The sequence below is a fragment of the Clupea harengus genome, chromosome 7 (genome assembly GCF_900700415.2).
Source record: "Clupea harengus chromosome 7, Ch_v2.0.2, whole genome shotgun sequence".
Lineage (NCBI taxonomy): Eukaryota > Metazoa > Chordata > Actinopteri > Clupeiformes > Clupeidae > Clupea > Clupea harengus.
Window position 1 is genome coordinate 345,417 of NC_045158.1, and position 21,472 is coordinate 366,888.

The following is a 21,472-nucleotide window of genomic DNA, read 5'->3' on the forward strand; positions in this document are numbered from 1 at the left end:
ACACGAATGAAAGATAAGATAACACCCATGAAAGATAAGATAACACCCATGAAAGATAAGATAACACCCATGAAAGATAAGATAACACGAATGAAAGATAAGATAACACCCATGAAAGTGAAATAACTGTGTGAGAGATCCCCAGGAATGCACAGGAATTTTGAAGGGCAGTTGCTCTGCCCCGGAAAAAAAGGGCAACACGTTCATTTTTGACACCGCCGCCGCCGCCACTCCCCCGTCCCCGTCCCCTGGATGCATATTTTGCCTATATCACTTCAAACTCTCACTAACCGCCACCGCCACACCCCCGTCTCCTGGACGCTTATTCCGCGTCTGCAGCAGTAATACTATTTAAAAAATATATATATATTTCCTTCCGAGGGGCAACTTCAGTCGAGGAGGGCAAACGGGCAGTTGCCCGAGCAACCTTAGTCCCCTCCTGTGCACGTCCCTGCTGCTGTAGGTTAGAGGTGCCTGACTTTATCGTATGATACCTCAACCTGAACTTCCCACTCGATGGGAATGGGTGACATTTACACCAAGGTTCCATGTTGTGCGCAATACATTTCACGTGATTATATTCCAATTTGAATTAAGTGGCCTACCTTATATTTTATGGGGATTATGGTGACAGGTCAGCGTTAAAGGGATTATGGTGACAGGACACAGGACATCCTTAAAGGGATTATGGTGACAGGACAGTCTTTAAGGGATTATGGTGACAGGACACAGGACAGCCTTAAAGGGATTATGGTGACAGGACAGTCTTTAAGGGATTATGGTGACAGGACACAGGACAGCCTTAAAGGGATTATGGTGACAGGACACAGGACAGTCTTAAAGGGGATTATGGTGACAGGACAGTCTTTAAGGGATTATGGTGACAGGACACAGGACAGTCTTAAAGGGATTATGGTGACAGGACACAGGACAGCCTTAAAGGGATTATGGTGACAGGACACAGGACAGCCTTAAAGGGATTATGGTGACAGGACAGCCTTTAAGGGATTATGGTGACAGGACAGCCTTAAAGGGATTATGGTGACAGGACACAGGACAGCCTTAAAGGGATTATGGTGACAGGACAGCCTTTAAGGGTGACCTGGTTCACGCCCACTGGCGTCTCTCAATTTCTTCTTGAAAAATGATTTGAAGGCTGTGCTGTGCTGTGCTGTGCTGTGCTGTGCTGTGCTGTGCTGTGCTGTGCTGTGCTGTGTTGTGCTGTGCTGTGCTGTGCTCTGTTATGCTGTGCTGTGCTGTGCTGTGCTGTGCTGTGCTGTGCTGTGCTGTGGTGTGCTGTGTTGTGCTGTGCTGTGCTGTGCTGTGCTGTGCTGATGTGTGCTGTGCTGTGCTGTGCTGTGCTGTGTTGTGCTGTGCTGTGCTGATGTGTGCTGTGCTGTGCTGTGTTGTGCTGTGCTGTGCTGTGCTGATGTGTGCTGTGCTGTGCTGTGCTGTGCTGTGCTGTGCTGTGAATGAGAAAACATGTCCAGTGCCCAACAATATGCCTAGACTGCATGGTTAATTACTGCTAGCAATCTGTGGGTTACCATGGTTACAGGTTTATCTAATTTGGTTAGAGCAATTGACAGACACGAGAAAGTTCAACTTCACATCTAGTGTTAAATTAAAGCTAATCGGCAAAGTAAGGATTGACCTTATCAAGCAGTTGCTATAAGCGTCTAAAGGACAATAGCCAGGTAACTAAGAACCGTAAGATAATGAAGAGAAATCAGTGTGGTATTGTACATGGGAGAGCAAGAAGTGGCATTTCGTGGGCATGATGAATCTGTCTTAGTCTGAACAGGGGTCATTTCATTGAGCTTGTAAATGCCAAATACTCAGAGATCGTTTCGACTCATTGAAAGAGAGAATGCCACTGTTGTAAATTGGCCCAGTTCCCGATTTTCAGTTTGTGTTGTACATAGTCTGAAGGCAGCCCATTTGTCCAATCATTCATTATTTTGATAGCCTCAATCCTACCCAGCATGCATTGCAAGACATTTGTGACGTGGATTATATCATTTTTAGTTTCAGCTTTGAAAAAATATTTTCTTTGTTTTATAGTAAGTCATGACTTGATGATGAAACTGACAATATTATATTAAACACCTGATTATAGTGGTGCGAAGTGATCACCGTTACTGTGAAATGTATCACCGTAGCATAAGCTTACCACCGTATTGCTAAACATTGTGTACCTGAAGAAGAAAATAATGTGTTGGGCCTCCAATTTACCCCATAGTTTCAGCCCTGGTCTTATTTATGCCACATGTTGTAATCCAGAAAGAAATACACCAAAAATGTCCTTTACATCATCCTATGCATACATACAAATCAAAATATGTATGTGTGTGTGTGTGTGTGTGTGTATATATATATATATATATATACATACATGTCAAAATAAGTTAAAAATGAAATAATTTAAACCCAAAAATATCCTAAATAAGTTGGTTTTATAGTCCATTTAAATGCTATTGGCATGTAAATTAGGTCAACCTCTTTCTATGTGTTTTTTGGCAATTTCAATGTGAAAACACAGCTGCTGAAATGAAATGCACTTATTTGCTGCCTGTAGGGCCGCTTTGCTGTTCTACTGAAGCAGTGCTTCCAGTGTCCTTGGCCAAACCATGCCTGCCACCTCTGGTAATCCATAGAAAATACACTGAAAAATGGCCTTTAGATTGTCCTTTGCATACATACAAACACATTTTGCATGTTCAAACATAAGCTTTGAAGACATCATTTTCATGTGCAAAATGTATTTGTTTTCTCAACTTGTCTGGTGCCTACAGTAATGTACCTAAGCATAATATAAGTCAGCTGTTGCTATTATTTACTGTTTTCATATGATTGCCATTGTCTGGAGCATTTATATAGAAGAATGGTATGTCTTACCAGATGAACCATAGTAGAATGGTAGTCCAACGAAAGTGTGGGGAAAATAGGTCCTGGAATTTCCCTCTGTCCTCCTTTGGGCAAAATCACAATAAGATTATTAATAATGTCAAAGTAAGTAACACAAGATCAATAAGATTATTAATAATGTCAAACTAAGTAACACAACCAAAACTGGTAAGATCAATTTTCCACTCCACCACTTCTTCACTGGGTTTCACTGTATACAGTACACATACAAAAGCATAGATTTGAGTGAGTATGGTTAGGACCTATCCTCACTAATTGAGTGAGTATGGTTAGGACCTATCCTCACTAATTGACACGAAGAATCCCTAGAGGGCTTAGCTTTCTGCACATGACCATCATTTTATTCTCGTTAATCTCAAGTGTTCACTTTGACCCTTCCAGTTGACCTCAAACCTCAGAATTTCCAGTTTTTGTAGAAGTACTACGTACATGGCCTAGCAACATTCATCAACACAATTAGTCTAAATGAGAAATGAAATAGACTCTTCCAGCGCTTCTGTGCAAGCTTTGCACTTCAGCCGTTAGCCTATTTCACGTGACCGTGAGCAGTCCAAAAAAAGGTGAGTGTACAGCACTTGCTCAACACGGTCAATGCTAGCCTTATCTGCAATGTCCCCTCTAGAAGAAAAATAGACAGTCACTATACATCCTCAGCTCAGACCAGTCCCTGCCACGTTGGAGGACACAGAGAGGATTATATATGAATATATATGTATTATATGAAAAAGAGTATGTATTATGTATGAATATATATATATGTATTGTATGAAAAAGAGTATGTATTATGTATGAATATATATATATATGTATTGTATGAAAAAGAGTATGTATTATGTATGAATATATATGTATTATATGAAAAAGAGTATGTATTATGTATGAATATATATATATATATGTATTATATGAAAAAGAGTATGTATTATGTATGAATATATATGTATTATATGAAAAAGAGTATGTATTATGTATGAATATATATATATGTATTGTATGAAAAAGAGTATGTATTATGTATGAATATATATATATGTATTGTATGAAAAAGAGTATGTATTATGTATGAATATATATATATATATATGTATTGTATGAAAAAGAGTATGTATTATGTATGAATATATATGTATTATGTGAAAAAGAGTATGTATTATGTATGAATATATATATATATGTATTATATGAAAAAGATTGACACTCGTGAGGAACCCAGCATGCTGCTTCCGTCATTTAGGAGATGATATCACTCCTCCATCCCGTCATGTCACGTCATACACACAGGCACAACTCCGTCACACCACCCCTCCCCATCTCCTCCTTCCATTCTGATATTGAACTCCCAAACAGATCTACTCACACCACCCTTCTCCATCTCCTCCTTCCAAACAGATCTACTCACACCACCCTTCTCCATCTCCTCCCTCCTTCCAAACAGATCTACTCACACCACCCTTCTCCATCTCCTCCTTCCAAACAGATCTACTCACACCACCCCTCACCATCTCCTCCTTCCAAACAGATCTACTCACACCACCCCTCACCATCTCCTCCTTCCAAACAGATCTACTCACACCACCCCTCACCATCTCCTCCTTCCAAACAGATCTACTCACACCACCCCTCACCATCTCCTCCTTCCAAACAGATCTACTCACACCACCCTTCTCCATCTCCTCCTTCCATTGAACTCCCAAACAGATCTACTCACACATATCATAGGGGGTGTCCACAGGGATAGCTAGCTAGATCACTCCTAGGTATTTCAGGACCCTGCCCAGTTACCCAGCCAAACATGTTTTGCCTTGCCTGGATAAACTAATCATTGAGATGTGTGAAGTGGTGCTCAAGTGGTTGCCTTCATCACATTTGCATACCATACCACTTCACCACCCAGTTGCAGATGTTTTTTTCTGACATAGTGGCAATTTCATGGTAAAATAGACAATCATAAACACCAGACACCTACAGAATTTGGAAAAAACGAAATTGATTCTCTACACTGTTTGAATATAAAAGGTGCTGCTGTAGTGATGGCCGGTTAGCAAAAGTGCTTTGAAATACTGAAATGCAGTTTAAGTTGAACCTAGACCCTTAATTTAGATGATAAATAGAGTTTGTGTTCAAAAATTGCCATGTCCTTTTCTTTAAAAACTTGCAGATCATTAGACATGGTCTTCGTAGAAAGTGTTACAAAATATGCTTATAAATTGTAAATGATAAAAAAGTTGAAGCAAGTCTTGGCCATTCTTCTAGCTTGGTTTGCATACACCTATTTGGCGATTTCATAACAGTAACTGAACCAAATTGCTAGATCTCCATATGTGGCTGTTTTAAATGGATGGGGAAATCTCTGCTCAGGGGTGGATCGTTTTCCTTCAAGGAGGTTTGTCAGCTGTTCTAATGTTTGCATGAGTGTTTAAGCTAAACTGTACATTCCTTGGTCCTCCTGTGATGCAGCCCAGGTAGTGATATTAAGTGAAATAGTTGCGTGCAGATGAGCGCAAATATCTGGGCATCCATTTTGAGTCAGAAACAAACACAATGTCACTATGGTGGAAATAGGGCATCATTCATCATTCAGTGCATCATTCATTTTGCTTTGAGCATATTCCAGCTTTAACCGGAAATGAAAAATGTGATTGTGCTGCCAAGTTCTCTAGCTGTATTACAAGGGGATGTGGCGGTGCTATTCAGTGGCAGTCCAGATGGACAGAACCCCAATATTGAAAGAAACAAATAAACATAAAATAGTTCAATTCATGAAGATCACATTCCAATGCCACCTGTAACTAATGTTCAGTGCAAACAGGAATAATATTACCCCAAAGTGAAAAACAAACAGGAATAATATTATATTACCCAAAAGTGAAAAACAAACAGGAATAATATTATATTACCCCAAAAGTGAAAAACAAACAGGAATAATATTATATTACCCCAAAGTGAAAAAAAACAGAACAGACACCAAACACCAAGAAGACCCTGGAATTAAATGGAGGCACTGAGAGGAGCCAGCCTAAAGCAGTGATCATATTGTATTACCTGTCTGGCAGCGACCAGCTTGCCCAAGGGCATGGGTACTTTGTTCTCCTTAGCAATGCGCTTAAGGGTGCTCAGAGCTTTCTCCTGGTTTCCCGTCAGCATGTCATAACGAGCACTTTCAGGAAGCCACTGGAATGGGAAATGGGAACACACACACACACACACACACACACACAAACACACAAAGAAGAAAAAAAACAGAGGTTAAATTAGTAATAGTAATACAAATATTGAAAACAGTTCATATATGAGGACTGCTGTGCAATGCGGTGCTTTGTATAACAAATAGTCACAACTGAAAAATAGGCATAGCCCATGACCTGGATTTGAATATTTACAAGGCATAGTTTTTAAAGTTGATGCTCAAAACAGAAAACCCTAAACTAACTCTGAAAAATGAAAAGCAGAACACTCTTTCAGATCACTTTTTTTTTCAAAACACTATACAATTAATGTTAATTTTAAGGCAAGAAACAGGACTGCCATTCTATATGCTGCACAAGTTACAGGTAAGGCTGGATCATTAATCACATCATTATCGCTGCAATGTGTTCATCATTAGGAGTTGTGATCATAATTAACACTGCAATGTGTTCATCCTTAGGAGTTGTGATCATAATTAACACTGCAATGTGTTCATCCTTAGGAGTTGTGATCATAATTATCACTGCAATGTGTTCATCATTAGGAGTTGTGATCATAATTTCAGTAATGCACAGGATAAGATGTTCAATTCCTTCTGCTATTGTTTGGAGACGGCCAGACCTCTCAACATCACAAGCATGTAATGATACAGAAACAACCTGTACTCTGAACTATAATAGCTCAAGGTTCACCACCACCACCATACTGACACTTAACAATACTTAACATGACACAGGCTCACCCTGGCCACCTTCCTTAATCTGTGTTTCACTGAATTAGACCCATGACCCATCTGTAAGGCAGTGCCATGGGCCACAGCAGTGCCTGACGTCCTAGTCCACCCACCACATACTCCATAGTCCATACTCACGACAGCTTAAGACACGTACTTTAAGCAGCCTTTGACAAGTACACTAAATTTACATTTAGTCATTTAGCAGACGCTTTTATCCAAAGCGACTTACAAGGATGTATACACATTTTTACATTTACACTGATGGCACACTGCACATCAGCAGCAATTAGGGGTTCAGTGTCTTGCTCAACGACACTTCGACAGGGAAGTGAACTAACAACCTTCTGATTACTAAACGACTTCTCTACCTCCTGTTCCACTGTCTGCCTTCAAACTCAAATGCCAATTCCAATACCTATTCCAAGTTAATTCTCTAAAGGTCACTAGAGGTTAATGATGCTACTGACACTCTTTGCTCCACATTGAGTTCTTGTCTGGATGATGGATGTCCTCTCCACATGATCCGTCACCCTTGGCATATTGATTATATTCACAAAGTATGAAAGGAACTTAGAGATGCTGAGTGGCATAAATCCAGAGATGACACTGATCTTGGTAACTATTAGTGTCTGCTATCTGCCTTTTTCTTCCACAGTCACAGCTGCTAAAAAGGCATTCTACCAAGAAAAGGTTGACAATACCACAAGCAGTAGTATTACTTTTAAGAATCCCCTTAAAGGAATACTTTGAGATTTTTCAACCTGGGCCCTATTTTTAGATCTTTTTGGGTCCAAACTTCTACTAATGACAATTAACGATAGATCGAAATCGGTCCAATATTGACTTAAAATGTTAAAGCCACCAAATGCAAAATGGCTATAGTATACTGTAATACTTTGAGGCAAACCAGCACATCAAAGTAAACCACTAGCTTTTGCCACTGACAGGCTCATAAATGGGTCTAAGGCAGGGGTTTTCAACTGGTTTTGTCCCCGTCAATGGTGAACTGATCAACATAGGCTCATGTCGCGGACCCCCTGCAATGCCGTCGCGGACCACCTGGTTGAAAACCCCTGGTTGAAAACCCCTGGTCTAAGGGTCTGACAACATGGAAAGGATCCCGACAGAGACATACCTGCGTCTCTTCACCTCAATAAGTGCCCACTCCAGCACTACACGGTACGCCAATGGGCTAAAGCGCCTTGAATGGAGTGCTACGTCAGAGGCTGGAGGATTGAGACAGGACAGACTGTACAAACTGTCCTTTTCTACAGCCTGTCAGTGGTGAACATGTATGAGCCTGTCAGTGTCCATGCTGGCTGGCCTCATAGAGTTTGATTGTACAGTCAATGCTTCACTCAGTTCAAAGCTTCACTCAGTCAATGCTTCACTCAAGTTCAATGCTTCACTCAATGCTTCACTCAGTCCAATGCTTCACTCAGTTCAATGCTTCACTCAGTTCAATGCTTCACTCAGTCCAATGCTTCACTCAGTCCAATGCTTCATTCAGTCCAATGTTATTCAAACAGGTTTGGGTTACTCATTTGAAAGTTTCACTTAACCCATCTGATGTGAAGAACTATAGACCTGTCACCCTTCTTCCCATTTTATCAAAGACTGTTGAAAAGGTTGTAAGTTTCCGATTTCCTGTCTCAAATAATTTGCTAGACCCTAAAAAGTTTGGTTTTAACAGTGGTCATTCTACTGGAATTGCTCTTTTATTTGTGACTGAAGCCTTGACCACAGCAGTAGCTACAGTTCTGATTTGACTAGACTTTTCAGCAGCTTTTGACACGGTGACCATGACACTCCTTTCTACACTGTCCAAACTGGGAACTTTGAGGGAAAGCACTCAGTTGGTTTGAATCGTACCTCAGTGGACGATCTTTCAGGATGTGTTCCAGTTAGCAGGGACAACTCTTCACTGGTGTACCTCAGGGATCATTACTGGTATGCAGATGCAGTCAACATCGGACTTGGTTCATCTTCATTGACCCCAACTAAAGCTGCACAAACCTTGGGTGGTAATGATTGATGACCAACTTCATTTCTCTGAGCATGTGGCTTCTGTCTCAAGGTCGGCTCGCAATATTCAGAGGATCAGACCTTATCTTGCACAACATGCCTGGTACACGCCTCTGCAGTCTCAATTCAAGGACTGAGAGACAGGCAGTGAGACTATTGATCTCTATTTGAGTTACTCACTGAGTTTTTAAATTCAGCACTCTTTCCTTATTTTATTTATCTATTTTATTTTGCATATTGTGGAGCGTGGACCCTTTTACATTTCACTACATGTTCGCATGTATGTGACAAATAAAGCACTTGAACTTGAACTTGAACTTGGTAAGGATTAAACTAGACTATTGCAATGCTATTTGAACAGGCCTGCCTGCATGTGTAGTGACACCATTGCAGATGATAAAGAATGCAGAGGCGTGTTTGGTCTTTGGTCAGCCAAGTTCACATGTACATCATCTGTTAGTCATGCTTCATTGGCTCCCAATGGCTGCTAGAATGAAATGGAAACCTAAATATAGGACAGCCATTGGATGGGCACCAGCTCATTGAAAAGCTCTGATTCAGCTCTATACCCCCTCTCAACCACTTTGATCCTCTGATGAGCAACTCTTGTCTTTGCCTTCTCTCAGCAGCAACAGATCATTCAAGACTTTTTGGTCTTTTGCCAATGTTCTAGTTTCCTTTTTAGTCTCTGTTTTAGCTGGATATTGATCCTGCATGTTAATCACCCTCCTCATAAATATAATATGTATGTAATACCTGTCCACCTGTCAAATGTAGTTATACTCACGAAGCAGAGGATAGCAAAGAGAACGAGAGGAATCGTGGAGAGCACAAGCAGCCAGCGCCAGCCCAGGGTTGGCATAACCATCATGGCCAGCAGGACTTCAAACACCGTGCCAAGTGCCCAGAATATCTACAAGTCAGAGAATGCCACAGTGAGTCATACTTTATGTCAACACTTTAGGAAGACTGCTGGACAGCGCTACCACCGAGTACCTCAGAAACAAATGGACAAAATAAAGATTATTTTAGTAAGAGGGGATGATAATACTGGTATATTATTTAAATCTGAGTCACAGCCTTGGAGTTAATATACATCTGTAAGCATGTTTGTGCTACGGAACCAAATGATACCTCAATCAGGAGAATACAGGTGGCCCTGGACCGCATGGGTAAGAACTCTGCATACAAGGTTACTCTGTGGGGAGAGAGTAGAAAGGTTAGAGCGTGTCCTTCACTTTTATACACTTTGACCCACTCGACTGACTGCTGACTGTTTAAAACCTTGTATTATTATTTTAGTATTGTATATCTCCAAACTGAACATTTAAATATGGACAGCAGCTGCTGCTAGTTTTGTAATATCTAGCAAGATAATGACATCAAAAAGCATGTGGAAACTTTGCAATCTCGAACAATAGCAAAGTTGACCAGGGATATAGGCTTGGTAGCATGCTGCTAACTGCTGTGTTTTGGTCGTAGGCCTATAGTTGGCCATGTGCTGTGAAAGTGTAATAAGACAGACTGTGACATCAGCATATATGCCCTTCAACAAATGAGTGTAATGCCTAGTTTCTGCAATTCAGCATATTCACGCAAATATAGCCAACCTGTCATCATTAAGGCAAGGCAAGTTCATTTATATAGCACAATTCATACACATTGGTATTTCAAAGTGCTTTACAAATGAGCAGAAAAAAGAACATAGGAAAAAAGGTTAATAAAATAGTAAAGTGCATTATAAAAGAACATAGAAAAATAAAGATTGAAAATGAAGCAAAAATCAGAACCTACAATCAGAATGCTCTCTCCCCACCTTACCCACTCTTAATCTTCTAGGTATCATGTACTGTATATACCATGTTATGTTTGCATGTATTGTGTACATTTACCACATGTATGATAGCATGCTCATCCTGATGCGTGTGTGAATTAATCTGCCATGTTTCTGATTCTCTCCCCTCCCCTTCTTTCCCCCTCTACCTGACCGGCTCCAAGCAGATGGGTCCCCCCTTATGAGCCCAGGGTTGACCTGCTCAGGGTTTATTCCTGTTTACAGGGAGTTTTCCCTTGCCATTGTGCTTGCTCTAGGAGGGTTCAGGCCCTGGGCTCTGTAAAGCTCCTTGAGACAATTTTGTTGTTTTGGCGCTACACTGTATATATACGTACATTTGAATTGAATGTGCTACAGTGTGTGGTGTTTGCTTCGCTCTGGCTGGTGTTGCTGTGGTGTGTTCATTAGTTTTACCATGTTGTTATCCACTACTATCTGCTCATTTAACATGCCTTTGAATCAGGTATTAAAAAGCCATTATGGAGCAAATGATTGCAAATACCCAAAACACCACAGTTGGCACTGAAATAACTCCCCTTTACATAAATGAATTTGAGGACGTTATGAAAGCTAGTTGCTTCCAAAAACATATCTTTAAAGAATGTATAAACCAGCATTATGTGGCTTTAATTTGGTCTTTATTTGAGACAGCTGTGATGAAATTATTGTTGCGGTTATAATATGCTCTTAAGCCTTATGTTCTTTAAGAATGTTCTCAAATATCCATAGTCATTTTGTATATTGTCTGTATGTTATTTATTCAATCAAAGCTGGTCTACCTAAAACCTTCTCCTTATATTAGGAACACAGTTCCTGAACAGGCGTATACTAATGTACATTCAATAGAAATCAGCAAGCTGTAGATTTGACTGATTTCCTTACATTAGTCGTCTTGAGCAGTTTAACATCCTGAAGTGGAATGCATTGGTGAGGATCCAGAGAAAAATGTGATACATTTTGTCTGGGATCTCAATTCCAATCTTCACACCACATTATCATACCTATGCAATAATATCGTTGTCATAAATCTTAACAGCTTTTCCTTCCAATAAAATCACTGAAAAGTACCTAAACCAGTATGCACATCTTTCAGTCACTGCACCAGGAGAACAGCATAAACACCCACTCATTCATTAGTTATTGTATTCACATGCTAACATGGTCATTACCTCAGAGATGAGAGAGACCACATGAGAGAAAATCAATTGGAAACAAAATGCCACTCAGGTCCAAGCACAATTCCTTTATCTTGAGGCAAGCCCTGCCTTTTGGAAGTAGTATGTACAGTATATCCTGAAGGAGATGAAACACATGTCCACTCATGCAAGCAACATGTGAACAGAGAGAACTGGGAGTAGAGAGGGAGTAACTGGGAAGAGTAAAAAAAGATTGAATCTAGTACGCAGCAAAGCAATGTGGGTAATGAAGTCAACTGGTTGAGTCAACTTCGACTGTTCATCCTTTTTAATTTTGAACTAGAGTGTAGCTGAGAGAAAATGATCCAAGATCATCATAATGAAATAGCCTACATAAAACTGAAGATGTTTGGTTGAGGAGGCTACATTGTGTGAGCACACTGCATGTATGGATGGATCAAACTCATTTTATATAGCCTAAAATCTTAATAGCCAGGGATCTTTTTAAATATGCTTACTGTTACTGAAAGAAAACAGACACTTGGGGGAAAGAGAAAGATGGAGACACACACACACACACACACACACACAAACACACACACACACACACACACACAAACGCACGCACGCACGCACACACACACACACACACACACACACACATACACACACACAAACGCACGCACGCACGCACGCACGCACACACACACACACACACACACACACACACACACACACACACACACACACACACACACACATTGCCACCACTATTGTGTAGGTTTAGGGCTCTCTTTCTAAAGACATGGACCTGTATTCCAAAACATGACATTCCAAGGAGCTGCAGTGCATGTCGTGCAGAGTGTTAATGATGACGGGTATGGACCAACCGTGATTGGATGCTGTTGCTGATTTTATACTGGTTTTGCGTTTGCTCAAACATTGAAACATTGCTGAAAGTATTCACGAATAATGCGGTTATGCAAATATTTTGGAATGATTTGGTATTTTAATTTTTTTTTTATATTGCGGGCATTAAACAAAGATGTATGCGTGTGTGTAACCAAACAAACGTAACTAAGATGGTCTGGCACCTGACGGACCTCCGGAGAGATGAGGCTTACCTTCTTTCCCACCAAAGGATAGCCTTCTTCAGCACGCCCCGTCAGTCTTGCCACACACAGAGAGAGTCTGCAAGGCTTTATTCCTTTTGTTTTTTTTCAGTGCGGTTTGCTTAGTCTTTTTTTGGGTAGTTTTATCTTCTATCATAAAATAGTGGCTTGTGCTTCCAATTCCTGGTATCCCTGTGCGGTTTGTGAAAAGGCAATGGTGTGTGAGTCACTTCTCACGGTGTGGCTACAGGTGATTAACTGGCTTCAAACAAAAGAGAAAGAGAACACAAAATAGCCCCTCTGTTCCTGAGGAAATCCTCCTTTCTGGAGTACACCAACACCGTCCTTATTCATCCATACTAATATACAACTTCTGCTGCAGCAACTCTATTGATACCCCACACAGTCTCTACACCATCGCCATTCATTCTTCCTCTCACAGGCTCCTCATTATTGTAATTAAAGGGATGGCCCCTACCCTACTGAGGCTCCTCATTATTGTAATTAAAGGGATGGCCCCTACCCTACTGAGGCTCCTCATTATTGTAATTAAAGATATGGCCCCTACCCTACTGGCTCCTCATTATTGTAATTATTGTAATTAAAGGGATGGCCCCTACCCTACTGAGGCTCCTCATTATTGTAATTATTGTAATTAAAGGGATGGCCCCTACCCCACTGAGGGACCGTCAGCTGCACACGTAAGGACACAGTAGGTGCCAGTCATTACAGTTTTTTCCAATCATTTTACCTCTTGTATCAATACCATGGACACTTTTCCCAAACACTTAACACAGTGGGCTTTACAGACACACACCTCTGCATATCAGTTAACCTTTGGTGCAAAATGCACTACAACAACCACACCACAACCAATGCTGCCGTAACTTTAACACATGTTCTCTCTCAGAGTACAATGACCTAAAAAACACTAACAACTTGAAGCATTGCCAATTGCATATATCAAATGTTGCTGTGTCCTCGGCATAGATTACTGTAGTGTTGCATTGAAAAAAGAGAAAAAACACACACAAACAAACACTTCTTTGGACTACAGTAATAAAGTAAACAGTAAACAAATAATTCTAAAATGCTGCAATATGTTTCATTACAGCCATATGCTAAAATACAGCCATATGCTTAAAAAAAGCACTATATAGGCTTACTACATTACAACAAAAAGGCATGAATATGCTACGTATTTACTGCAGTATTTCCAATGGAGTAAATTACATACATCAACACAAGATACAGTCTACCAAAGTACTGTAATACCACTAGAAGTCTGCTGTAGCCCTACAGTAATGCTGATCCATTCTGTCCTCTGCATTTGGTGTCAAACTTTTACATGTTTGAACTTTGCATTTACGGTAACATTCTCCTCTGCATTGCATCTTGGAACTACGTCAATCCAAGCCAAGTATCTGAAGACAGTGTTCATATGTCGGTTTGCCTCTCACAATAGATGTCACAATTGAGTGGCAAATTTACTGTAATTGCATTCTTCAGTCACTGTCTTTCACTGATAGCCTATGACTTACATGTAGAGCAGTCCTGTAATAGTGGAAACAACTCTTCAGGAACAGTTAAATCTATGTTTGCCTTCTGTAGACTCTATTACTATTAGAGATAGTAAGAAGTCTGCAAGCCAAAACAAAATAATAATCTAAATAATTAAAATAAAATAAATAAACTATCTGCTGAAATAAGAATACTACATTACTGTAAGTTAGGTTTTGAACTGAAAGTTAACTGTTTTGAACAGAGTATCTAAACATTGGTAAAATATGCTGTAGTTGCACAGCGTTTTGCCAGTAGTGAACATTGACAGGGACAGGTACTCTATCCATGAATTTTGGAAGAAGGTGTCATTGCCAGCATTTGTATCTAAGCATAGGGGCAAGTATCCACAGTTTGGTTCACATGGTCTACTGGTATGCTCGATGTGTTAAGTGTTTTGGGAATGTGTACATGGTATTGGTACAAGAGTTAAAATGATTGGAAAAAACTGTAATTAAACAAAGAAATAAACAAGTGTACTTATGTGTATGTATGTGCACGTAACATGTAGAACAATCCAAGTTCCCTAAACAGAGATCCGATGTGGAAGGTTTTTTTTTTCAAGATTCATAAAACAGCACATAAAATCCTGCTTTTCCATGCCTTTTGCCACACTGCCTTAGGCACACGTCTTCTACTCGAGTGGAGTCCTGACCTGTGTCTGTGTTCCTGTTTTTCTCTGTCTGATTTTCTTCTGCATGCACATGTGGTACTGTTTTTGTTTTGCTTTGCATGTGCTTTTATTTATTTACGGTTTGATAAACTCTCTCCTGCTATCTATCATCACCATATGTGTTCCTTCTGTTCCTTCTGTTCCTCAGTATCTTGTTCCTATTTCCATCTTAAACCTGTGTTCAGTTCTCTTCCCCAGCTTGTTGTCCCTGTCTTGATGTCTGTGTGATGCTGCTGTACTCTCTCCAGCGTATCTACCCTCTGCCTACGCCTACCCATTCTCACCACACTGGCATGCATTAATTATACCCCACTCAGGATACATCTTCATACTCTGTGCACCCACTAAGCTGGTCTACAATACATGCTCTCTTCCCATCTTATCCACTATACATTTTGTATGTGTATATGTTGGTCTAGATGTTGGTGGATGCTGAGGGTGTATTTGTGGCATTCCAAAGGCCCTTTCTCCTTTCAGCTGAAATCTATGTCCATGCAACAGAGCTTGCGGAACGCATGAGATTCATCACTGCTACTTATAGGTGTTGGTCGCTGTTGCATTCAGCAGATGTCTAGCCGGACATCACTCTAGCTGGTGTTTTCAATGAGAAATAACAAAATGACAGAACAGATAACATTAAATATTACGATAATATGTATTCAATGCATTTAAATTCCCATATCTAAATGCCCAAAAGCTGAAGGAATCTAACATCCTACAAATGATCAAATATCGATACATTCATAAGTCGCCCACTACTATCAATGACACCTGACACTGACCTACAGTATTTGGTGTGTGATACATCAAAATCATTTAGATTCAATGTTGCAGGTCAAAGTGGAATCTGACCTCTCTCGTGAGTGAGCCACCTTTCTAAACTGAATTTTCTGAATTGAACTGAACTAAAGTTTTGTTTCATGGAAGCTTGTGGTAGATATAATCAGAACAAGTTCAATTGGTCATAAAACTTGCATTAGGTGTTATGGGTATATACTGTATATAAAACTTTTTGGGACACAAGACTAGGGTAGTTTAGCGTCCCTAGCCAAGGGGAAGCACAATGCTAACACCTAACGGTTTAGCTGTACAGTGTATTACCAATTTAAAATAGCTGCATATAAGATCTGCTCATGTTCACATAACTTGGAGCTCCTATAGACATTTACACACCTTGTCTTCCTGGCTCAGTAGGAGAAGATGTTTGTGCTTCAGCTTCAACCCCTTTACTGGTAGAAAATCTGCATAGGCCTTGGCATAGTAACCCCATCAATTGAAGAGAGATCTTTTAGCCAATAAGACACAAGTATTTCCACATTTTTTCTGTAAATCCTTTCTGATTGGCCTTGCCTCTGTTCAGTGAGGATAGAAAATGACAACACAGCACTAGATGCTGGATCCAATCAATTAGGTGCTGGTCTTAAGCTGGGAGGTTTTGGAGCACGCTCCATCACAAATGAAGCCCTGGCTAGAACTACTACGCCACTAAAGCTGATATACTAGGCTTTTCCTGAACCCTTTTCACAGAATGGCAACATTGTCGTTGCTCTCAACTAATCATTGTACGCATTCTTCTTGCTCCGGCTTCAGTTCTTTGATGTTTGATAGCGTTGCTACTACTGTTCGTATCGCTGCGTCTAGCTCTAGCACTGCAGCCATTGTTGGAACTACATTTCACACAAACGCTTCATGGGGTGGGTGGAGCCAGGCTACAAGCTTTATGTTTTCAAACATTTTTTATGGGTACAAACAGATTTATATTTTTAACATATATAGAACTGAAGTGTCCTTTTTTAATCAATTGTTTGACCCTTCGTGACATACACTTCAGTGCACCTACATATTAACCCTACAAAATTTCAAAGCACTTTCTCAGAGCTTTTAAAAAATATATAAATTGGCATACTTATCAAATATTTTGGACATATGCTATATAGTCGAAGATCATTTTTGTTTGTAAAAATCCTTGATGATGAATCCTAGATACCAGGACAATAGTAGCTCTCGGGTTGTTTAGGGCCAGTGGCACACTTTGGTGAAGGAGGGGGAAATGGTAGAAGGCTATTTTTCGATATTAGGGTGAGACAAAAAAAACGTTTGGACCCTCCCACATTACCTTGTGCACAGAATGAGGTCCATAAAGATATTTTTTTTATTTGGTATGAAAGATCGTGACTGGCCCTGACCTAAGCCACACCTAACCCCTTTGGGCTGAAGTGGAATGACTAGTGTAGGTCCGTCTTTATCTCCCTCTGGGGTGAAGTGGAATGACTAGTGTAAGTCCGTCTTCATCTCCCTCTGAAGCCAACCTCACACATGCTCTAGTGAATTATGGGGAACAAAGCCCTGCATTCAAGTTTCAAAATCCAGGGCTTGCAAAGCCGCTAGCCTGACATCCTGAGGCAATCATGTTTTCCCATCAGGCTGAAAAACTGTAGCAACACCCTATCTGACGGCAAGAAATGAGAAATGAGCCCCTGAGTGAAATCAATTCTATCCTTTAATTTCCTTTTCGGCTCTTTTGACTTTCTGTGGCGTTTGGCATTCAATGCAAAAGAGTGCGCCAGAAAAGCTGAGATCCATACTATGTTGTGCACATAATAGGCCAACGTGTATATCTCATTTACACCAGGACATGAATACGGATTGAATTCAAGGTAAATCACACCTTCATCCATTTGTTCTTTCACAAATCTACACAGTGACAGTCCACGGACTGAGCACTGAAAGAGCACTAAGTCAGGTTGGTTTATGCGCAGTGAAGGAAGATGCTACCCGTGAAAACGCTCACTGGAGTATGAAAATCAAAATGTGACAGTTGTCAAGGGGAGATAACGAGCATGGAAACGGAAAAAAGAAAAACAGCCATTCTTACATATTTCAGGTGTTACCCATACTTTCAGTCATCTAGACTATCTTGCCAGATATAGATTTGCCAATTTGATCTCAATACTCAACAGTTTTTTTAATATGTATCTTCCTACCCAGAACAACCACCACTGCTAGCATAGAAGCCAATACTGACTGGCCAATGAGCAGTGGGTCTGATCAGGCTGCCACTCTCTAGATTGATACCCTGATCCTGTTTGTTATTGTCTAGATATTCCAAAACAACACTCACGATTGCGGTGCCCCTCCGATTCCAAAGCCCACCAGCGCACGGAGGACCAGGATCCAGGCGTAGATGGGAGAGAATGCGCTGAGAATGCTGTAAAACAGTGTCCACAACACACTCATCCTCAAGCCCTGGTACACACACACACACACACACACACACACACACACACACACACACACACACACACACACACACAAGAATGAATGGTCAACTTTGAACTCATTAGTGTATTATTTCATATAACTATGTGCATGCAGCTTTCCTTTAGAGAAGAGAACTCACTGTTTTCCGGCCATACTTATCGGATATGTTCCCCCATAGTGAAGAACTGATCATCATTCCAATAAATACAACCTAGTCCAAAATATAAGATGTTGAAATCAGTACTGTTGAAAATTAAAAATCAATTCTCCAGTGGTGGTAATCTAATAACATATTAACACATTCAAACATTAATTTTACTCTATTAACATTTAAGGTGAACCAAGGGTGTGTTAGCTGAAAGAGCAATGCACAAACAACACAGATGGAGAAAGGTACTGTACCGATGTGAGCAGTGCCACCTCCCAGCTGGGCAGTCTCCACTCACAGTGAAGCTGGGGAGCCAGTATACTGAGGATCATCATCTCCATGGCATCAGCCATCTGAATCAACCAAAAACCAAAAAAGAGGAGGGTTTCACAAGTGGAATGGGGAAGGCTAAACAAAGACTTGTGAGGATTTGCCTCAAGTGAACTTAAAGAAGAACACAACAAAAGACGAATGATGAAAAGTTGATCAAATGTGAAAACATATGATGCCATGAACACATGTAGTGCACTACTCATGTTAAGTGATTCCGTTCTCTTATCAACGGACTGGTGCATTGTCTGCTAATAAACACCATGTGCTCCTCTGTTTTTAAAATACCTCTTACCCATGATAGCCCAGTGAGGATAGACAGCTTCAACTGGAAAGTCCCAAAGCCTATGGCCTCAACTGCATCTTCCACCATAAAGGTATCTGAGATGAAAGCAGATAACAATCATACTCCATTCTCCCTGGAAATGTGTGTGGTACACAGGATTTTAGGATTTGAACATTTGAAAATATGACTATGTTTTTGTATTATATTGTGCACATTTGTACTTGTAATATTTTGAAGTGATCTCCCAGGTTATTCCACACTCTAAGCAGAGACGTATGCATCTACACAATGTCAAAATAACATTAAAAGTCATGTTTGTTTTGTCAGAGACGTATGCATCTACACAATGTCAAAATAGCATTAAAAGTCATGTTTGTTTTGTCAGTGCCAGATAATGATTTAATTTGGGTTGTACCGTCAGTGGGATTAGCAAATTCCCTTGGAACTGAATTGCCTTCAGCCAGGCTGATAGGGTCCATATCCGTCTGGGAAGTGTCCATCTGGACACCGTGGTCATTGACTGCATGGCCGTCCTCTGAGCGAGAGCTCTCACCTGTGCGGCGAAACTTCACCACACTGGAAAACAGCAACAAAAAATAAAAACAGATATTCATACAAAAGCTTTTTCCCAAAAGGTGTCCACCAGCTTACTGAAGCTAATGACAACAAGTGAGTCTCAGCTTATAGTTCTGTTACTACTCAAAAAACATTTTGTCACTTCTTGCATGATTACAAGGGTTGTTGATCAGTGAAGGGCAAAAGGTGAATGGATGTGTGAAAGCCTAAATGACATATACTGCACCTTGTTTTTCAAGAAAAAGAAAGGTCTAAAGCATGAGGTGTAAGGAATGGTTGAAAAATAAAAAAGTAGATGTGTAATTGTTGTCGGAGTGAATTTGCCAAATATAATTGACTACTAATGCTATTGGCTTTTAATGTTTCATGCCAACTCTCTATTAGATGACAACTAGCACTAGTGTTTACGGACTGGAAGAGTGAATATAGCATCACTCAATAACATGGATATTGTTTTCATTCATAGCTTTTCAAAATACTCATCATCTACGTCCGTTTGAGTCATGAACATAAACATAACATAACGTAAACATCAATAGTTGGAAAGCTAGCACCTATTTGGAGGTGATCTTTGGTGACCTGGTGTGAGCGCAATCAAGGTGTAATATTAGTAGGGTTGGTGGGGAGACACCTTGAACACTGAACGAACGAACAGGCTAACGTTAGTGCAGCTCCATCAATCCTCAAAATAACCCAAACCAATGCCCAGAACCCACAACACTTAACAGGCCACTATTTTTCTCATCTATTCTCGATGCCTGCGTGAATAAGTAATTATACGATTTGCACTCACGGAAGCTGTCGTAGCTGGAACAAGTCTTCATCCATTGTAGTTACGTTTTTCAGGATAACCTTTCCTTTGATTGTAATTCCGTTCGTCTACATTTTGATGCGAGCGATGGAGCGAGATTTCAGCACCATGAGCTTGCGGAAAGGTAACAATGTGGACAGTGGCCAAAACAGAGCCGCCTTCGGAGCGGCGGTGTAATCACAACGTGCTGTCCTAGTCGTGTAGACTATGTACGCCAGTGTAAACATCACGAAACATGAAAGTGAATGTTTTATGTATTTTCAGGTGCTGCATTTTAAAACATCTTTAACAAAACTACTATCAGTTTCGAAATGGCGACAGGAATTGAATGCATGTTCATGAAACATTAACCGTAGGCTGCGTAGCAATTTCTTAAAGGCACAGTAGGTAACCCGTATAAAAATAAACTGTCACTATGTCCTGTCAGTAATATATGAGACAGATAATCTGTGACAGATAACCTCCTCGGGCTCCACGCCATGCTCCTAAAGCCATTTACAAGAATCCACAGCGAGCAAATCAAAAGAACCCGTCAGAGGCCGGAGTATGTTCTCCATCCTGTTCCATTTGTTCCCCTGTAAAATGGTGTGCGGTGTGGGTGGACTTGGCTTCATGTCTGAGGCATACTGACACTAAATGACCAAAAAGAGAAATGTTTCTGCATATTGCATCTACTTTGTATGAAGTGTATGAATGTTGAGTCTTTCTGTATATTTGTTTGGCTCTTGAATCCCTGCATAGACATGCGTTCTGTTGAACTGTTGAAGCACAGTGCATTAGAAGGGGCCTGACTGAGGGAGTGCACACACTGCCCATGTCTGCCCAAATCAGTTGTGTATTGGGGAACAAACTGCAGGCGATGTACAGCAC

The 21,472-nt window shown here is 40.5% G+C and overlaps 1 protein-coding gene across 2 annotated transcripts in view; it reads right to left on the reverse strand.

Annotated features, from left to right (window-relative positions):
* The window catches only part of svopa (SV2 related protein a), a 32,192-nt gene extending 11,039 nt beyond the window's left edge, over positions 1-21,153 (reverse strand). Inside the window, exons 1-10 of one of the 2 annotated variants that reach the window (XM_031570044.2) lie at positions 20,585-21,150; positions 19,631-19,791; positions 19,225-19,310; positions 18,854-18,952; positions 18,591-18,662; positions 18,312-18,436; positions 10,010-10,073; positions 9,663-9,788; positions 5,971-6,099; positions 2,899-2,972 (exon numbers count right to left, since the gene is read on the reverse strand). In XM_031570044.2, the coding sequence (XP_031425904.1) occupies positions 2,899-2,972; positions 5,971-6,099; positions 9,663-9,788; positions 10,010-10,073; positions 18,312-18,436; positions 18,591-18,662; positions 18,854-18,952; positions 19,225-19,310; positions 19,631-19,791; positions 20,585-20,619 (971 nt within the window). In that variant the 5' untranslated portion in view covers positions 20,620-21,150. Of the gene's footprint in view, positions 1-2,898; positions 2,973-5,970; positions 6,100-9,662; positions 9,789-10,009; positions 10,074-18,311; positions 18,437-18,590; positions 18,663-18,853; positions 18,953-19,224; positions 19,311-19,630; positions 19,792-20,584 lie in introns of both variants that reach the window. The other variant, XM_031570045.2, reaches the window with a different exon arrangement.
* Positions 21,154-21,472: the final 319 nt, after the last annotated feature.